Source organism: Dermacentor silvarum, chromosome 4, assembly GCF_013339745.2.
Source record: "Dermacentor silvarum isolate Dsil-2018 chromosome 4, BIME_Dsil_1.4, whole genome shotgun sequence".
Taxonomy (NCBI): domain Eukaryota; kingdom Metazoa; phylum Arthropoda; class Arachnida; order Ixodida; family Ixodidae; genus Dermacentor; species Dermacentor silvarum.
In genome coordinates this window covers 196,809,492-196,827,246 of record NC_051157.2, presented here as the reverse complement: position 1 = coordinate 196,827,246, position 17,755 = coordinate 196,809,492, and the positions used below count along the sequence as shown (strand labels likewise).

The following is a 17,755-nucleotide window of genomic DNA, read 5'->3' as shown; positions in this document are numbered from 1 at the left end:
ATTCAATAGCGCAAGCACTATTGGAGCATACGCGGCAGTTACGCGTAATTTTCAACAGTTTTCTCGACAAAATTCTGCAAATTGTGTATGCGTGTGGCGGCAGTTCGCAAAGTCGCACAGTCATGGTTTGGCAATCTGCCCCGTTTTGGCTGCTCGCTCCGAAACTACATCGGGTTGGCATTGGCTGGCCTTGAAGGAGCCCTTTGTTAACCTTGCCTGGTTAACCGCATTAATTGGTTCGGAGTGTTCGGCAGGTGAACGAGCCACATTGCTTACCCTACATGTACTATACGTTAGCAGACAGCGTTTCTGTTGCGTACACACTTCACGCGTCGAAGAGAACGTATCCAGCGCTCCCATCGCTCCGCTTCATACGGCTTTTCGGGGAACCGATATAACCACACATCAGCATTACGACCCTAACGTTCGTGACAATTTACCAAGCAACAACAACAGCGGCTACCGCGCTTTGGGACCGCGCGCTGCTCAGCGTAATCGTCAAGTCCCCCTGCTTTCGACGCGGTTTGTCAAACAGAGAGCGCTCGCTTTCCATGTCCCAGGATGCAGGCGGTAGCGCAAACGGTTGTGCGTACGTTTCAAGCACTTTTCGAGTCTGAAAACTAATCACAGAATTCAATACAACGCACAAAGTGTCCGAGACCTCTGTAGCTCAAAGGACGCCGTTCATATTAACCTGCCCAGCCAATTTCGTTGCACGCCACCAGGCTGCGTCACAGTACTTTCAAAACTCCAGCGCTTCAGCCCCATGCCGAGAGCCGCGGCCGCTACTTCTCCACGGTCCGCGCGCACGGTTCTTTCGCTCGAAGCACGGTTGAGAGCGCTGCAAACCGGAGGACGCGCCGGTGGGTCGAGCGTTCGTTGAAACTCCAGCATGCAATGGCCTACGTTGCCTAGGTTACGGCTCGGCCCAATATGGCCCAATCTGCCCCTGAGCCACAGCGCCCGCCACGCAGCTGCATGGTAGGCGCTGCGGTCAGGGGCCGATGGGGCGTGCCTACAGCGAACGCGGTCTGCGCGCGCTCTCCGCCACGGCCGGCGGCGAGTGTCACCACCTGAAGTACATTTCTTACACCGCTGTCCGACTGCATCTCCTAGGGCAAAGATGATGTCTGCTTTTTGCTCGTTGGAAAAAGGCATCACGAAATTGCTCGCGCTTTAACAGCCGATGAACCATGGTCTCTTTATCGAAGTCTGGAACTACCACCACCACCACAACGTCCGTTAGTCGCTTTACGCATTGCAAGCGATAACGGTTTCTAGCTTAAAATCGAGCAGCCAACGCTTGCGTCGCTGCCCTCAAATAAACTTTATTCGGACATTTTGAAAACCGCTCTGCAACTTTCTAATTTTATTGCGATAGCAATTATATGGACACTCAAACCGGATTTCTGCCGTCGCCGTCGTCGTGAGGTTTCGTATGACGTCAAACGGCGACGAAATCGTCGCCGCGTGCCGTATGCTGTATGTGCGAGTGAAAGCGCGCGTCCCTCACGCGCTTTCACGGGGAGCGAACGCACGGCGGAGAGCAAACGCGCGTTCTGCGCCGTGCTTCCTGAAGGGCTGCAAAATAAAGCCTCTCTTTCCTCCTCTACAATTACCATATATACAGAGCAAACGCGACGTATTACGTCGCAAGAAAGGCCGTGGGGAGACGGGAGGGAGTGGAGCCGATGTTTAGCTGCGGCACCAAATGCGTATTTGTATAAAAAGCACCGCATATCCACAGGGTGAATGATGATCAGTGGGCGAAGGTCCGGAGCGAATCATCGGTAAACCGTGAATCTTCCGTGTAATTCGCCCAGTCTCGCCGCACTAAATCGAACGATTGACTTCCATCAATGACACGCGCCATATGTGACGTCATTCCTATTTTATAACAGCGCCCTTCATTATAATTGCACCAACTCCCGCTTAAGGGGACGCTAGCACAAACGCGTTAGAAACGTGCAGTACTCTCAAGTAAGGGGGAGAGGCCACAGCGTCTTACGCAACCGTTTACACATGCACGTGCATCGCGTTTGCCGACGCCATCACATGACTGCTGAGAGAGTATAACCCCCGTATTCATAAACGCTCCTCGACTTGAACTTGACTTGCCACCGCCTTCAACGCGTTGACTTGCCACTGCCTTCAACGCGTTGACTTGCCACTGCCTTCAACGCGTTTCGAACGCGCTGACCAAGGCGGTGGCAAGTCAAGTCGAGGAGCGTTTATGAATACGGGCGTAAGGCGGAGAGGCCACATCGTCTTACACCAGCTTCTTACACGGGCCGTAACGCGCTAGCACAAACGCGTTAGAAACGGCCAGTCTTTCGTTAATGTTGGGTATTTATTGTCATCGTGGTGCATATGTTCATGTGCGCTTCGTGGCGTAGTGGTTAATGCCGCGCGTTCGGAAGCGAGGGGTCCCTGGTTCGATTCCGCGCTACGGACACAACTTTCGGATTTTTTTTATTGCGATAGCAATTATATGGACACTCCAAAGCAGATTTCTGCCGTCGGCGTCGCCGTCGTCGTCGCCGTGAGGTTCTGTATGACGTCAATGGAGATGAAATCGTCGCCGCGCGCCGAACGCTGTATGTGCGAGTGAAAGGGCGCGTGGGACGCGCCCTTTCACGGGGAGTGAACGCACGGCGGAGAACAAACGCGCGTTCTGCGCTGTGCTCCCTTAAGGGCGGCCGAAGTAGGCGTCTCTTTCCTCCTCTACAATCACCATATATGTAGAACGAACTCGCCTTCTTCCGACGCGCGAAAGGCCGTTGGGGGGGGGGTGAGGGGGGGGAAGGGAGGCGACGTTGATCTGCGGCACCAAGTGCCTATTTATATCAGAGGCTCCGGCAACAGTCACCAACGCCGCACGCATTTTGTGCGAACGCGGGCAAAACGCCGACGGCGTCGACAATAGTTCTGCGTGTTGCCGGTGCTGCTGCATGTCCAAGTTTATACAGCTGATAAAGCTACTATCATTACTCCGTATAGCCCTCTACAAATTTGCTATCGCAATTGATGCTTCACCTTTAAGGTGAAACGCGACAACTTTTTTTCATAAAAGTAGACGTGGCTACCTACTACGACGACTACTACTACTACTACTACTACATACTACAGGGGAGGGACAGACCCACATCCTAAGGAGCTTCGCCCCTAAAACGCTCAGAGGCGAGCAGGTGGTGAAGATTTCGGGCGCTGCTCGACGAGTGTCTCGTTCTCATCTCGTCGAAAACCTCCAAGCCGCCTCCAGAGGCACCGGCAACAATCACCAACGCCGCGCGCGTTCGCAGCGAACGCGGGCAAAGCGCCGACGGCGTCGACAACAGTTCTTCGCGTTGCTGGTGCTGCTGCATATCCAAGCAATGCCTCCTAAAAAAGTTTATACAGCGAATAAGACTACTATCCTTACTCCGTATAGCTCTCTACTAATTTTCTATGGTTATTGATGCTTCGCCTTTCGGGTGAAACTTCGACATTTTTTCCTAGCTTAGTTGTTTCAGAAGTTGGTTAATTTATCTTGACTAATGATCTAATTAAGAAAAATACTAAAGTAGCGTGACACACAACATACAAAAGTAAGCAACTTGCATTGGGTTGCGTCGTGTTAGAGTACATCGCCATATTTTAAAACTGGCTAAAGTTAGCGGAAACACCCTGTATATATATATATATATATATATATATATATATATATATTGTACTGAAGGCGAATGACTGCGCTTCGATGTCTGGGAAAAGAAGACGACGATGAGTGGTGGTTGTTGTTGACGCTCTAGCTCATGCTCGCCAGTAACCAGACCTGCCTTTCGTATAGCCTTCTGCAACGCCACGTCCAGGCCTGCTTGAAGACCAACACCCCCATTTTAATATATATATATATATATATGTGTGTGTGTGTGTGTGTGTGTGTGTGTGTGTGTGCGCGCGTGAGTGAGTGAGTGAAATAACTTTTATTACAGGTCCGGCGAGGACGCGTGTGTGAGAGAAATCTACTTTGATAAGCATAATTTATTTTCGACTTGTCGACCAAGGACCTTCTTTATGAAGAAGCATTCTCGGTAGAGCCCGATCAACGGCACAGACGTCTGGCTTATATATTTATATTTTTTTCAACGTTGATTTCTTTAACCAGCTACACAGTTGCCAGTAGCTCCTATTTTTCAACTTTATATTTCAGTATTAAAGTAGCTAGGTCCAGTAGGATACGAAACTGAAGAGAAAGTCACGTAGGAAAAGTCCGGTTTACTAACGTTTCGGCTTGTGGGGCAGCATTCGTCAGAGTGAACCATTTCGCTCATTCCCTCTGACGAAGAAGGCACACCCCCAGCTATTTATCACGAATATCTATAGCCCGCCCAAACAGAAAGTAGACTTCTTCAAGGAGGTTGCGAATCTGCGGCCAACGAAATATTTCGATCATCTAATAGCAGGCGATTTCAACGCACCACACACGTCATGGGGATACACAAAAAACTCCCCCAAAGGATCCGCGCTACTACACCACATGCAACAGGCCCAGCTAACTCTTCTTAACGAGACCGACTCCCCAACGCGGCACGGAAACTCCGTAGAAAGAGATACCATGCCCGATCTCGCCTTCATTAAAGGACGACTGTCAGCGCAATGGGTTAACACGCACGATACGTTAACGAGTGACCACACCCTCATACAGATATTTCTGCAAGTCAAAGGATTCCCAAAGCGCCAGCGCAAACATCGCCTCACGGACTGGGATGAGTTCCGCAAGCAACATGAAGACTTCCAAGACATGAACCTGAAAGATTGGGTAGAGATGCTCCGGCAACGAATCCAGACTCACACGAAGGAGATCATAGAGAAATGGGAACAACCCAGCACGGATAAACATCTCCTTCATCTCTGGGAAGCACGGCATGCCCTCATTAAGAGATGGAAAAGAAATAAGCTCAATCGGAAACTACGCTCACGCATTAATAAGGTCAACGAGGAGATCGTCGACTACACTGAACACCTCACTCGTGAGCAGTGGCACGAAACGTGCAACAAGCTCAACGGCACACTGAATATGAGCTCCACATGGAACCTCATCCGATCACTCATTGACCCAACCCAGACAAAGACGGAAACGTCCCATAAGCTCCGCAAGCTGCTAGAAACATTTGAGCAGACCGACGAACTATTCGACGAGCTTAGAGCAACACACGTTGCGGATCGAGCTCAACCACAATATGCAGACTACGCAAGCGCAGAGCCAGAAAATGAGAGCCTCATTGGCCCCATCACAATGGCGGAATTACAGCGTGCCCTAGCAGAAGCAAAGCCGAATAAAGCACCAGGACCAGATCTAATTACGACAACACAGCTTCGCAACCTTACAGAAGCCGATCATGCGTACTTACTTCAGCAAATGAACAATATATGGGACACGGGCTGCTTGCCAGAAGAATGGAAGACAGCCAGCATCATTTTCATTCCAAAGCCTGGCAAGCCCCAAGCCATAGCGAATCTGCGTCCAATATCGCTAACATCATGCGTCGGTAAGCTGATGGAGCGTATCGTGCTTAACAGACTTCTTAGTCACCTTGAGAAACGCCAACACCTACCCTATAATTTGATTGGATACAGGCATCACTTATCTACTCAAGATGTCCTGCTGCAGCTCCACGAAGAAATCACGAAGGAAACAAGCAGCGCTCAACTTAAAGCCATTCTTGCTATCGATCTCAAGAAAGCTTTTGATTATGTTGACCACGATGCTATACTGCAAGAGCTCGAAGCTACTGGCTGCGGGACAAAGCTTTATAATTATATAAGGGACTTCCTACGGAGTCGCACATACACGCTACGAGTAGGCGACACCACCTCACAACAGTATCCCCATCCGCAGAGAGGTATCCCGCAGGGTTCAGTGATCTCGCCCACACTCTTTAATCTTGCCATGTGCGTGATCCATAGAGCACTGAAAGACATCCCCGACATCAAATATGCGATCTACGCAGATGACATTACCATCTGGATCAAGAGGGGCTCGCCAGGACACATCCAAGAAACTCTCCAACAAGCAATGAACAGGGTACATGAGGCTGCTCAGACCATTGGCCTTAGATGTGCGCCGGAAAAATCTCAGTTGCTACTGGTTCACCAAAAAAGATGGCAGCCGCCCACAATACAAATTGTAAACGACGGCGTGTCGATTTCTCAACCGAACTGCATTAAAATACTCGGTCTCCATATCCAGAAAGATGGAGGTCCGGCTGCGACGGTGCAGCACTTGCTCAGGCAGGGAGAGCAGGTGCTGCACATGATGCGTAGGGTCTCCAACCGAACCAATGGAGTGAAGGAGGCTGATATGCTGCAACTACGAAACGCACTAATTATGTCGCGCCTGCGGTACCATCTGCCCTATACCAATCTCCGCCAACAAGATATCAATCGGCTTGATGCTCTCATCCGAAAGGCGACAAAGCTGGCCATCGGCATACCGTTTAGTGCCAGCACTAAGCTCCTCCTTGACATGGGTGCCCATAACACGGTGGCGGAACTAATCAGTATTCATCGCCGTCGCCAAGAACTCCGTTTGCAGCACACAAGTCAAGGCAGGCACATCCTCCATAGCATCGGTCACCATCCACGAGCTTCGCGTACTGTGGACACGCGCCCAATACCACCAAAACAACTGGAACTCCTTACCATAGCTCCACTGCCTCGCCACATGAATCCCGAACGAGACAAGGAGAGGAGACGCCAGAGAGTTGCCTACTTCAAGAAGTATACGGCAAGATACACTGAGGGCATCTACTTCTACGCTGATGCTAGCGTTGGGGAATATGGTTCCGCTATAGCAGTCGTGAATAATAACCTCCAAACTATACAGACGGCGGTACTTCCAGAGACAGATACGACCTTAGCGGAGCTGACGGCCATCGCAATAGCGATCAAACATATGCCCCCTAGCAACTCAGCCTACCCACGAATCATATTTACCGACTCCATGGCGGCTTGCAGAAAATTGTTGCACAACGATGTCCCGGCGCACATTTCCGCACTTATGCAAGAGCACCTACAGGAGCCTTTAGAAATCATCTGGATACCTGGTCACGACGGGATGCCGGGAAATGAAAGAGCTAATCAGCTCGCCTGCGAGACTCTGAACCAGGCGCCCGACATTCCGCAACCAGCCCAGACGACAAGGTGGGCTCCTCTGCTTCTGCGGCCTTATCAAGATGCAAGGCGAAAGTTTCCTAAGCTTAGCAAAGAGCTCACCCGTGATCAGGGTGTACTCATCCGTCAGGCCCAGAGTGAAACACTCCCTACGCCAGCTCGAATGCACCTCCTCCGCGGGCTATTACCTGAGGATCCCCCACCCTGCCGACACTGTGGCGAACACCCGAACACATCCCATATCCTCTGGTCCTGTGGACCGCCCCCACCTCCCCTGCCTGCCCCTACAAATATTTCCCTTAAACCCCATGCCGGGTGGCTGACAGAAGCCACCAGCACCGACGACCAACGGTACCTTGCGGCGTTTATCGGTGCTGCACTGAAGAATGCCGCAAGCGAGGCTCTGGACTGAGGGCTTTTTCACCACCCCACCCAACATGAAAATAAAGTGTTTCTCTCTCTCTCTCTGACGAAGGTTGGCCCACCAGCCGAGACGTTAGCAAACGGCACTTTTCGTACGTGTGTCCTGCTCATATCCTCTGTAAACACAAATATATATACCCTACAAACTCTCACGCAGTTGATCCGAGAACTACAAAATATCGCCACCACTCTTTCCTGGTCTTTTTCAGTTTCTTAGCCTTACCCTATCTGCGTGTATGCTCAAGATATTCTTGATGCCAGGGAAGTGTACTTTACCGCTTGAGGTTAACTTAATAATGTTTTATAGTTTTTTATGCGCAGTCGTTATGTGTAATCTATGTACTCCTTACACTCATCTAGACGGTGCTGTGCATTCATAGCAAACGGGGCGGGCGCATACTTTAATTCATACTATGATGGATAATTGAATCTGGGAATGCCATGTAATAATTAGGGCAGGTAATCGGCTTACAATGAGATTTGTAGAACGGCTGCCAGTGGAAGAGAAGGGCAGTCGAGGACCGCAGAAAATAAGTGGTGTCATTAAATTAGCGAATTACCAAGCACAACTTGGAATCATTTAGCGCAATACAGGGGTAATTGGACATCGCTAATAGAGGCGTTCGACCTGCAGTGGATGTAAATATAGGATGATACTGATGATGATAATGACACTCGTGTACAATGACATCCAGGGGACGCTGGATATTACGACAACGATGGAAGGGTGTACATAGTCCAGCGGCTGAAGGAGATGATCAAATGCTTGGACAATCAGGTGGTACCTGCTGAGATCGAAGAACTGGTCCTCGAAGAACACCGGGAGGACATCTCAGAAGTGGTCGTCGTAGGACTGACTCATGATGAGTACGGAGAAGCTCCAGCTGCTTTCGTCGTGCTCAACAAACAAAGTTCGAAGCAATATGACGAAGAACTTGCGAAGAAGATAAAGACCACCGTTTCGGGTTTGTACACTCGGGCACGATATGAATGTTTGTCTTTCACGCTTATCTGGAATACTGTTGGAAAACAAGCATTTACGGATATTGACCAGGCAAGCGTGTTAAAGCTATTGACATTTTATCTTCAATAATAACAGAAACCGGTCTATTCGGGACAGACGAGATGTTAAAATCTACATACTTACTCTGTTTGAATTACTGGCCCCTTTGTAAGATACCTTAACTTTCTTTCTGCTAAAGCTCGTTTTTTGTTTGCTGTTACAACTTATACAGCTGCTACGAACAGGTGGGCTACAAACTGTGTCTATAGGTATTGGCTGTATGAAAAATAGACTTGCATGTTTATCTATTCTGCGTTCGCGCTTCACATTGCGCAGTTTGCGAATATCATAAAGGTGGCTAAATTTATAAGCTTCTTGCACCTTTAAGGATAGCCATCTTGAGTGCTTGCCCATGTCAATAAGCTTTTGAAAGCTTTAGAAAATGTGTAAGGCCTTCCTAAATGTTTTAGGCGCGTGCCATGCGAAAGAATAATGGCACCTGGCCAGACGACATGATTTATATGGAATCTTTGAGGCTTTACAAGTACGTTGTAATGACACAATTTTCGGGCCACATGATATAAACCCCACATACTTTTCTTCATGGTTTTATGCATGCTGCAGTGCGTCGAAGGCCACATCCGCGCTTTACTTCGTCATTAGGTTCAATCGACGACGAGAAAGGCATACACCAAAAAAAGAAACAAGCCTACTTAACTCCACCTTCTTGTAACCTTGGGGGAAAATGGGAGAATGCATTGAACTAAGCCATTATCAATTGAGCAATTTACCTGAGCTCTTCATAGTTTCATTTTATGTTAACGACGTCGTAAACATTGGCGGCTCTCAAAAGTTTATGTTTGCGGACGATAATTCCATGATAATTAAATGCAGTTTACCGGTAAAAATGATGATGTCTTCTTCGGTTATGCGAATCGTATGCTTGATGAACTATGGACTTGTAAGAACTTTAGGACGGACAGTTGGGCGTGTCGGTTAAGCATGATCTGTGTCTGTGTTCTCTCGTCGTCTGTCGTCGTTCTCGCGCCTTCACCTCAGATCACGTAAGAACTTGCAACTCTTTTGTAACAAATGCATTTAAAAGAAAGTTGTCTTGTTCAGTCCAACGAACAAACGCCTATACTCGCCACTAATTGTTGATGATTACGAACTCCGCCATTGAAAGAGTTCCTGTGATTAATTGCATCCGTGTTTCGCTCGAAGACCATATGACATAGAAGGCACACACTGAAGGAATGATATGAAAATCAACTCGCATTTATGGTGTGCTTTGTAAACTGCGGTTGCACCTGCCCAAGGGTGTAAAACTTGTTATTCTTAACGTGCTGTTTCTGTAACAGATTAACTAATGTCACTTATTCTGGGACATTACTTCGCTTTAAAATATAAAAGAGCTTCACATAATGCAGCAAAGAAACGTTCTTTTCGTTGTAAACGTTCCACATGACAGCCACACGAAACCACTCTTTGAAGCATTGAATCTCGTTCCGGCTTCCTGGCTTTTATGAAGCTGTGTAATTAAGCGGCATCGAGCTGACATACATAACTATAACTCTTTTAAGTTTACTTCTGGTCTTTCTTTCACAACAAAAGCATGCGATACTTGTTTGTGCCTGACGTGGAAGGTGTCTCGGAGAAGAAAGAACTAAGGTGGCCAAATGCTGTGCTACCTTCTACCTCAGAATCTGGACAGTGTTAACAACGGTAGATTTCGACAGCGGAGCTGTTTAAGCTCTTCGTTGCGACGCGTAGCATAGACGAGAAACTGCGCCTGGCGATGAGGTCACCGCGCGTTGCCTAGCAACGCATGTAACGTCATCGCTCGGCGAGGTTACCACTCTCTCCCAGACTACCCTCGCCACAGCGCGAGGCGCGGCCGCCGTATCCGGCGTTCGTGGCGCTAAGCCGTGCTCCCTCAAGGGCTGCAGAAGATAGCGCCAACCTTTCCCTTTCCCTCAAGAACCACTTATCATCATCGTCGGCGACTCCAAGGCAGCCCTCCTCGGCCTGCAGAGGCCAGAAAGCGCCAGCCTTGGAGTCGCACTGCTGTCTACCCGGCTGACAGCGCTGCAGGACGCAGGCCACCCGGTGTCCCTGCACTGGATCCCCGCCCACGTAGGGATCCCGGGCAACGAGGCAGCCGACACCCTGGCGAAGGACGCCCACCACACCACTGTGCCCCTCAGTCGGGCCGTGACGGAGGGCGACTTCACTGGACTGAGGCTGCGGCGACACCTGGCGACCCACCACCCAGACAAACGGGTGGCACTGGGATGCCCCCCACGACCACTCCCCCAGCGAGGCCTGGCTCGCAGGGAGACCTCGCTCCTTCTCCGGCTCCGCATCGGCTGCAGCTGGACGGCAGCACGCAGCTACCGACTGGGACGAGCGACGTCCCCGGCCTGCAGCTCCTGCGGGGAGCCGGAGACGATCGAACATCTCCTGCTGGCCTGCCCGGCGTACCTCCAGCAGCGGGGCCCACTCCTGCAGGAGTTCCGCCGCCTGGGCCTCCCCTCTGGCAAGGAGGAAGATCTCCTCTTCCCCGGCCGACACCACCTTTCTGCACTTCGAGGCGTCGTGGAGTTCCTTGACTCGTCGGGGCTCTCCACACGCCTCTAAGGACATTTCTACAAGCGGGAAGGCCTCACGGCCTCCCACCCCACCCCGGGCCTGACCGGCCTGGCACAACACCCCTGCAGACTCTGCAGCACACCAAGGCCTTCCATCTCGGCCTGATACGTGCCGCCTATGCCTGCCGGTTTTGCTTCGCCCAGCCATGGCGACTCCACTCTATCCCTTCTTTCGCTCCCACTTACCCCTCCCCGTTGGCGCTGAGCCGTGCTCCCTCAAGGGCTGCAGAAGATAGCGTCAACCTTTCCCTTTCCCTCAAGAACCACTTATCATCATATATCGTGCCCCGGCTGCAGCCGGCGTCGAGATGCGACATGCTGCATTTCGCGCCGGCCTCGTCACCCAGAATCGAGCCCATCCGCATCTCGTCGAGAAAAATGGGCTGGTAGATAGCCGTGATTATGGAAGGCGCGAAAACCGACTCTTCTATAGTCCAACGTGTGCGCCGCGCCGTAGACGCATGCGCATTTTATACGACACAAGGGGTTTCAGGATCATACGAAACTGCGAACTCGCTGCACGTGCCGCCACCGGTATTCATCAGCCCACCTTGCTCGACGAGACGCGGATGCGGTCCATTCTGGGAGACGAGGCCGCGCGAAATGCAGCATGTCGCATCTCGACGCCGGCTGCAGCCGGGCCACGCCGACGAACGCCGGACACGGCGGTCACGCCTCACGCCTGACTATAGAGTGCTGCGCTTTCGCTGGCGTGGCGTCCCCGTGCCGAGCGCCGTGCCGACGCTACGTCGGACTATAAAGTGGCCCTTAGAAGACTGTGCGCCGACCCCGAGTATCGTCCCGATATTCGGGGTCAGCTAAATTTGTCTAAGCACCAGCCAAGCCAAACCAAGTTAAGCAAAGGAAAGCTAAGACAAAGCCAAGCCAAACCATCTTAAGCAAAGTTAAAGCTAAGAACCACTCAAGCCAAACCAAGTTAGGCAAAGGAAAGCTAAGACAAAGCTAAGAACCAGCCAAGCCAAACCATCTTAAGCAAAGTTAAAGCTAAGAACCACTCAAGCCAAACCAAGTTAAGCAAAGGAAAGCTAAGACAAAGCTAAGAACCAGCCAAGCCAAACCATGTTAAGCAAAGTTAAAGCTAAGAACCAGTCAAGCCAAACCAAGTTAGGCAAAGGAAAGCAGTGTTTAAGCTAGGGAAGGGACAACAGCTTCGCCGTTTTCCCATTCTTCGCACCACTTAGTGTGAAGCTGTCCCTATTTTTTTATTTCGGTGCGCATAGGTGATATTTCTGCTTGTTCGTTCGATTTGCGTTACTGACCATGCCGAGAAGTATGGTGCGTTTTGTGTTATTTTACAGTAGTATCACCGTATTGTTCTTGTATTTGACTACAGCTTGTTGTCGGCTGACTTGTCGTCAAGCCCATAGGCGCCTTTCTGTATGTGGCTTCAGCACAGAGGTACATCATTCGATACTCAAATAAAGTTCAAAGTTAAAAGACAATTTGCTAGCTATTTACGTTACGGGAAAAGTTGCCGAAAATTTGCACGACCTTTAAAAGCTGAAATTCTGGTTAGAGTCAGTATACACGATAATGCGTGCCACTCGCCCCCTTCATTAAACAAGCTCTCATCACAGTTTCCATTTCTTTAGAGCGATGTGTTATCGCCTCCTCCCGAACTTTGCTGCCCGACATTCTGGTGCTCCTTTTCCGAATGGCTCATGCTCAGATAATAAGAGTTAAGGGTCCATTGGCGGAATCGAACGTCGGTCTCTCAGCACAAAAGCCCGATGCTTTAACCACTAGATCAGAATCTCACACAAATCTCTCATTCGAAAGCTGAGAAGCTCATTCGGACGATTAGCGCGCGTGTCACGTATTGTAGTATGTATGCGCAAAAACACGAGCGCGACCATTTGCATTAGTAGACAGACGTGATGTCGCGCGACCATAAGATTAAGATTTATCGTCGTCAATTTATCATCGCCATTTTAGAGCGCTAGCTTTCCACAGCGCGTTGCTCAGTTTCGCACCGTTGGTGCCGTCCGCAGCCACAGAGGCGAACCACAGAAGTGAGAGAAGCAAGAGTGGTGCCAAAAGATGCTTCCACTAATCACATTATAGTGCTCAGTGACGTGCGGTGAAGGTGGATTTTATAGAACACTATCAGATGGCGTTGCCCTCCGCGTATCATTGCCCTCCGAGTAGATATAGACGTTTCAAGGAAGTGTAAGAAAACTTAAGACAATGTAGGCACAACGCTAGAATCATAAGCATGTGCAACATACCTAATTCGATCAAGAAGGGTAGGTGGCTGTTTGTCACTGCCTCGTTTCAAAGTGGTGCCAATAAATAATAATTATCATCATCACGGGCCACGACACCGACCGATTTGCCAGCTTTCGTTCTCCAGACGTCATTCCTTCTTCATCCTTCCGCCGACAAATATCCTGTCGTCATTTCATCGTAAATATGTCTTTGCTACCATGCCATTGTTGTCATTGCATTGCCGTTATGCAGTTATCGTCACGCATTGGTTGTCAGCTTTCTCATACGATTTTTGTCAGGTCGTCATCGTGATACAGTCGTCACGGTATCTCACGCAATAGTAGTAATACATCCTTCGTTATCCGATTCTGGTCACACAGTTGTCGTCAAACCATCTCACGCCATCGCCGTCATATAATCGTCGTATTATAATCGTCGCGATACGATGGTTGTGATACAGCCGTACTCGCGCCATCTCACGTCATTGTCGTCGAATGCTCGTCATCATTCCTGCTCCGTCATTTAGTTCTCATTATGCCATTGTTATCACGCCAGCTTCATCTCACAGTCGTCGTCACACCATATCAATCAAACCATTGTCGTTATATAGTCTTGTAATACAGTAATTTGTCCCGTCACCATCGTCATACACTAGTTGTCACACACTGCCCTTATGGTTTTGTCGCCACGCTGTCGTCGCTACTCCTTCATTATTTCAGTATTGTCATTCCGCCGTGGCGATATCAAACCTGCTGGGCCGTGCGAGCCGCGTTTGCACGAAACCCGAAGATCTGAATTCCGGTGTGCTAACAACCCGGAAGGACATTTCGACGAGTAGTTAGTGCCCTGCGTTCATGAATGCTGTGAAACAACGTTTGTCCTTCCAGCCTACCAACGCCCGTCAGAAGAAACGCTCTGTCATTCCTTACGCGCCCGGGATAAACGAGACCTTACCGCGCGTGCTGCGTAAATATGGCGGAGAGGTGGCTCACGTTTCAGTGCGCAAACTGAGGCACGCACCCCTGAGTGGAAAGGACAAGCTGCCGAAAGTAGCCTTTCCTGGCGTTGCTTACAAGATCCCCTGTGCGGATTGCGATAGCATCTACATCGGGGAGACGGACAACATTAAAGAGCGGCTGCGCCAACATCAGCACAACGTGTATAAGAAAAGAGTGGCGTCAAATGCTTTGGCAGAGCACGCAGCATCGACTGAGTACAATATAGACAGGGTGAACTGTAGTACAATCGGCCAGGAACGAAACATGAAGTCACGCCTGTCTGTACCTGGAGTCCCTCGAGATACAGTCAACGAGACACGTGCTCAATCGAACCGAAGGAGCCCTCGCCCCGTCTTACGCGGGGTGCTTGCGTCATATGCTAAAACCTACTTAAACAGGCACTTCTATATATATTTTTTGAACAAGGCATGGAAGCTGAAACGTCTTGACTTTAAAGTTTGATTTGGCCGGGGTGCTTCTTTCTGTTGTCGAGCGTTCTTTTTCATTTTTATTGTATGTTTCAGCCTAGAATAAATCGGTAGAAAGAAAACAAATTGAGACTAGTTTCCTGACACCTAAGCATACACGATCTCAGAGAATGGTACTCGATGCTCTCAACTCTAGAAAAAATTGTATATCCGTTCCTTGAAACTTATGTGTTTTTTTTTCTCTCTCCTGGTAGATAACCTAGCTGTGCACAAGCACCTCTACGGTGGCGTGTTTTTCATGGAGTCGCTGCCAAAGACAGAAACCGGAAAAGTCAGCCGCGCAACGCTGGTGGAAGAAGGTGCACGAAGAGGTTTGCTGCGCAGCAACACCCACTCCGCATAAATCAAGAGACCATATTCTTCACGGCAGCAGTCATCGTCGGATATACGCCGACTTATGAATTATTCCAAAGATCGAATTAAGTAACGTCTATTCTTTTTCTTCTATTTTTTTGTATTTTTCTCAGCCACGGTGCAAGTGCTGAAATCCATCATGACATAAGTGATTAACGAGAAGTACCAAAACGAAGTATAATTCACTACGCAAAGTATTATTGCATCCTAGGAAACCCAGTTTGAGCGTCACGCTTTGGTTTTGTTGTTTAACCCACGTTCGAGGCATGTGAAGGAGTGCAACTGAATAGAGACGTAAAAGCAAACAAGTATCTTACGCAAACGCTGTGGTGCGTGTTTGAAGTTACAATGATTGAGTTTATTACGCTTAACGTGCGACCCAAGGTAGGCAAAGATATACACGGTACTAAAGTGTGGCAGTGGTTTGGAATGAAGTGTTCATCGCCTGCGTCGCCCCGTCGGTGTTTTCGCAAGTCTTACAAAGGTGGTCTTGTCTAAGTACGGTGTGCACCCGCATCTGTTGCAGTGATCTGCCTAATGTCCCCCAGATTAGTTTCTAATTTTAAGGTCATTTTAGCGTATACGTCAACTAGCCGCGAAGCTTTCACATACGCCCATATGTTTAGAAGACGCGGAGTGGTGCCAGCGTCGTCATCTGGGTGTCGAGGGGAAACTTTTACAAAGCAAACAATACAAAAAATGACCTCATGCCCTAAGCAAAAGTTCTGTCGGGACGTCATGCTCCTTTTTCTGAAAGTTTAAATTATTTTAAGGTATCTTAAGTATTTTAAGATTAATAAGTATGTTATATGGCGAGAAGTATTATTTTTCTTCTTTGATCTTGCAGCTCCCCGCGCGCGTATAAACTTGCTTGCGCAATTTTCTTAAGAATGCGAGCGAATAGAATAGGGATGACTGACAATGATAGAGTGATTTCAAACATAAGTTTTATAATGGGGCGTTTGAAATCAGTCCGCAGGTACGCAGTACAGGTTTTATAAAACAGACACAGTGACAGCAAGCGAAGCGACAATGGCAGGAAACAGCCGGAAACTTTGAGCTTCATCAATCGTCATCTTCTTGCATGAGCAGTGCGCTCTGCTTCTCCAAATAGTGACAATATTATTCACTAGAGTTTACGTTTATTCGCCCAGAAATAAGCGCCCAATATACATGACAGAGGAAAACTATTACGTTTCAGTAGGTGAAAAGTATAGTATGGCTAGAGCGTGGCCGACACACAGTCACAACGTAGCTATTCTTGAGAAACCTGTTCAGATAATTATTGAAACACTTGCTATGCTGTGTAATAAAATGTATTCGTGACTGCACTTAACAGGCAATGAAGCTTTGCACTATATCATTTGCGCCATGTTCATCCCGTCAGACTATAAGGTAAGCAAGGTCTTCCCTGTTAACAAATCGGGCAGTTGTTCACATGCTTTGAAATATCGACCTATTTCTTTAACGTGTCTTGCATGTAAAGTTTCAGAACATATGCGTTATACCAGTGTCACACGACGACTATTGATCGCGATCAAACCCGATCCTGATCGAAATTTTCGACTGTGATTGGCTCCCTCGCACAGCATGGGCAAAGGCTCTAATCACGACCGAGAAATTCGATCCGGATCAGGCTTGATCGCGATTGAAAGTGCGCCGTGTGACACCGGTATTATTCTCAAATAGCCTTCTGAGTTCACCAGTGGACCTTCATTTTAATATTGATTACTTTTATTGCGATAGCAATTATATGGCTATTTAACTCTTATGTATTCGGCAAAACAGTAGCGTTTAATCAGTAACTGTTACCTGCTGCCATTGACGACGAAAATGAACTTCCAGATTAGATTGTAAGTCCGAGGAAAGCCCGAAAACACAAGGAACTATTTTTTACTTACTAGAAGTGGTCAAATCGCCGAAGTGGTTTAGCTTGATTTCATATATAGTATTCACAGATTCATATATCCTGTTGTTTATTGTTTTCTGTATTCTGCTCCGCAACCCTCTTTCATTATATTTTGATCTCTTTGCCTGTATTGGCGTACGCTTATAAACTTATCAAATATTTCTTCTATTTGCTCCTCCCTTATGGAATTCCCCACTTGGGCCTTCAATGGCAAAATAAATGAAATAAAATAAATGTTGACTGCGTCAGTTATTTTTATGTTACAGACACTAATGGTTGCGTTGAATTAGAGAAAGCCGTGACGTAAATAGAATGTTCGTGCACTCGCTGGCCAATTTCCATTAAACTACTCAAACTAAGCTTTTGCGGTTTACTGTAACCAATAACTTACGTCATTCAAGTAAAAAGTATGCAGTAATATGACTGAAGTTGAAATTTATACAATTGAGCGTTCATCTATGCCCTCGATCGTGGAGCTTCAAGGTCGGCAGTATTTTGATTAATAGTTTCAAAACACTTGTATTCGTCGTTCCTGACATAACGGTAAC

At 48.4% G+C, this 17,755-nt stretch overlaps 1 protein-coding gene across 3 annotated transcripts in view; it reads left to right on the top strand.

Moving 5' to 3' along the window:
* The window catches only part of LOC119450890 (uncharacterized), a 177,087-nt gene extending 159,652 nt beyond the window's left edge, over positions 1-17,435 (top strand). For 2 of the 3 annotated variants that reach the window (XM_037714365.2, XM_037714363.2), the window contains 2 exons: positions 8,271-8,540; positions 15,139-17,435. In XM_037714365.2, the coding sequence (XP_037570293.1) occupies positions 8,271-8,540; positions 15,139-15,287 (419 nt within the window). In that variant the 3' untranslated portion in view covers positions 15,288-17,435. The remainder of the gene's footprint in view (positions 1-8,270; positions 8,541-15,138) is intronic. The other variant, XM_037714364.2, reaches the window with a different exon arrangement.
* The last annotated feature ends 320 nt before the right edge of the window (positions 17,436-17,755 follow it).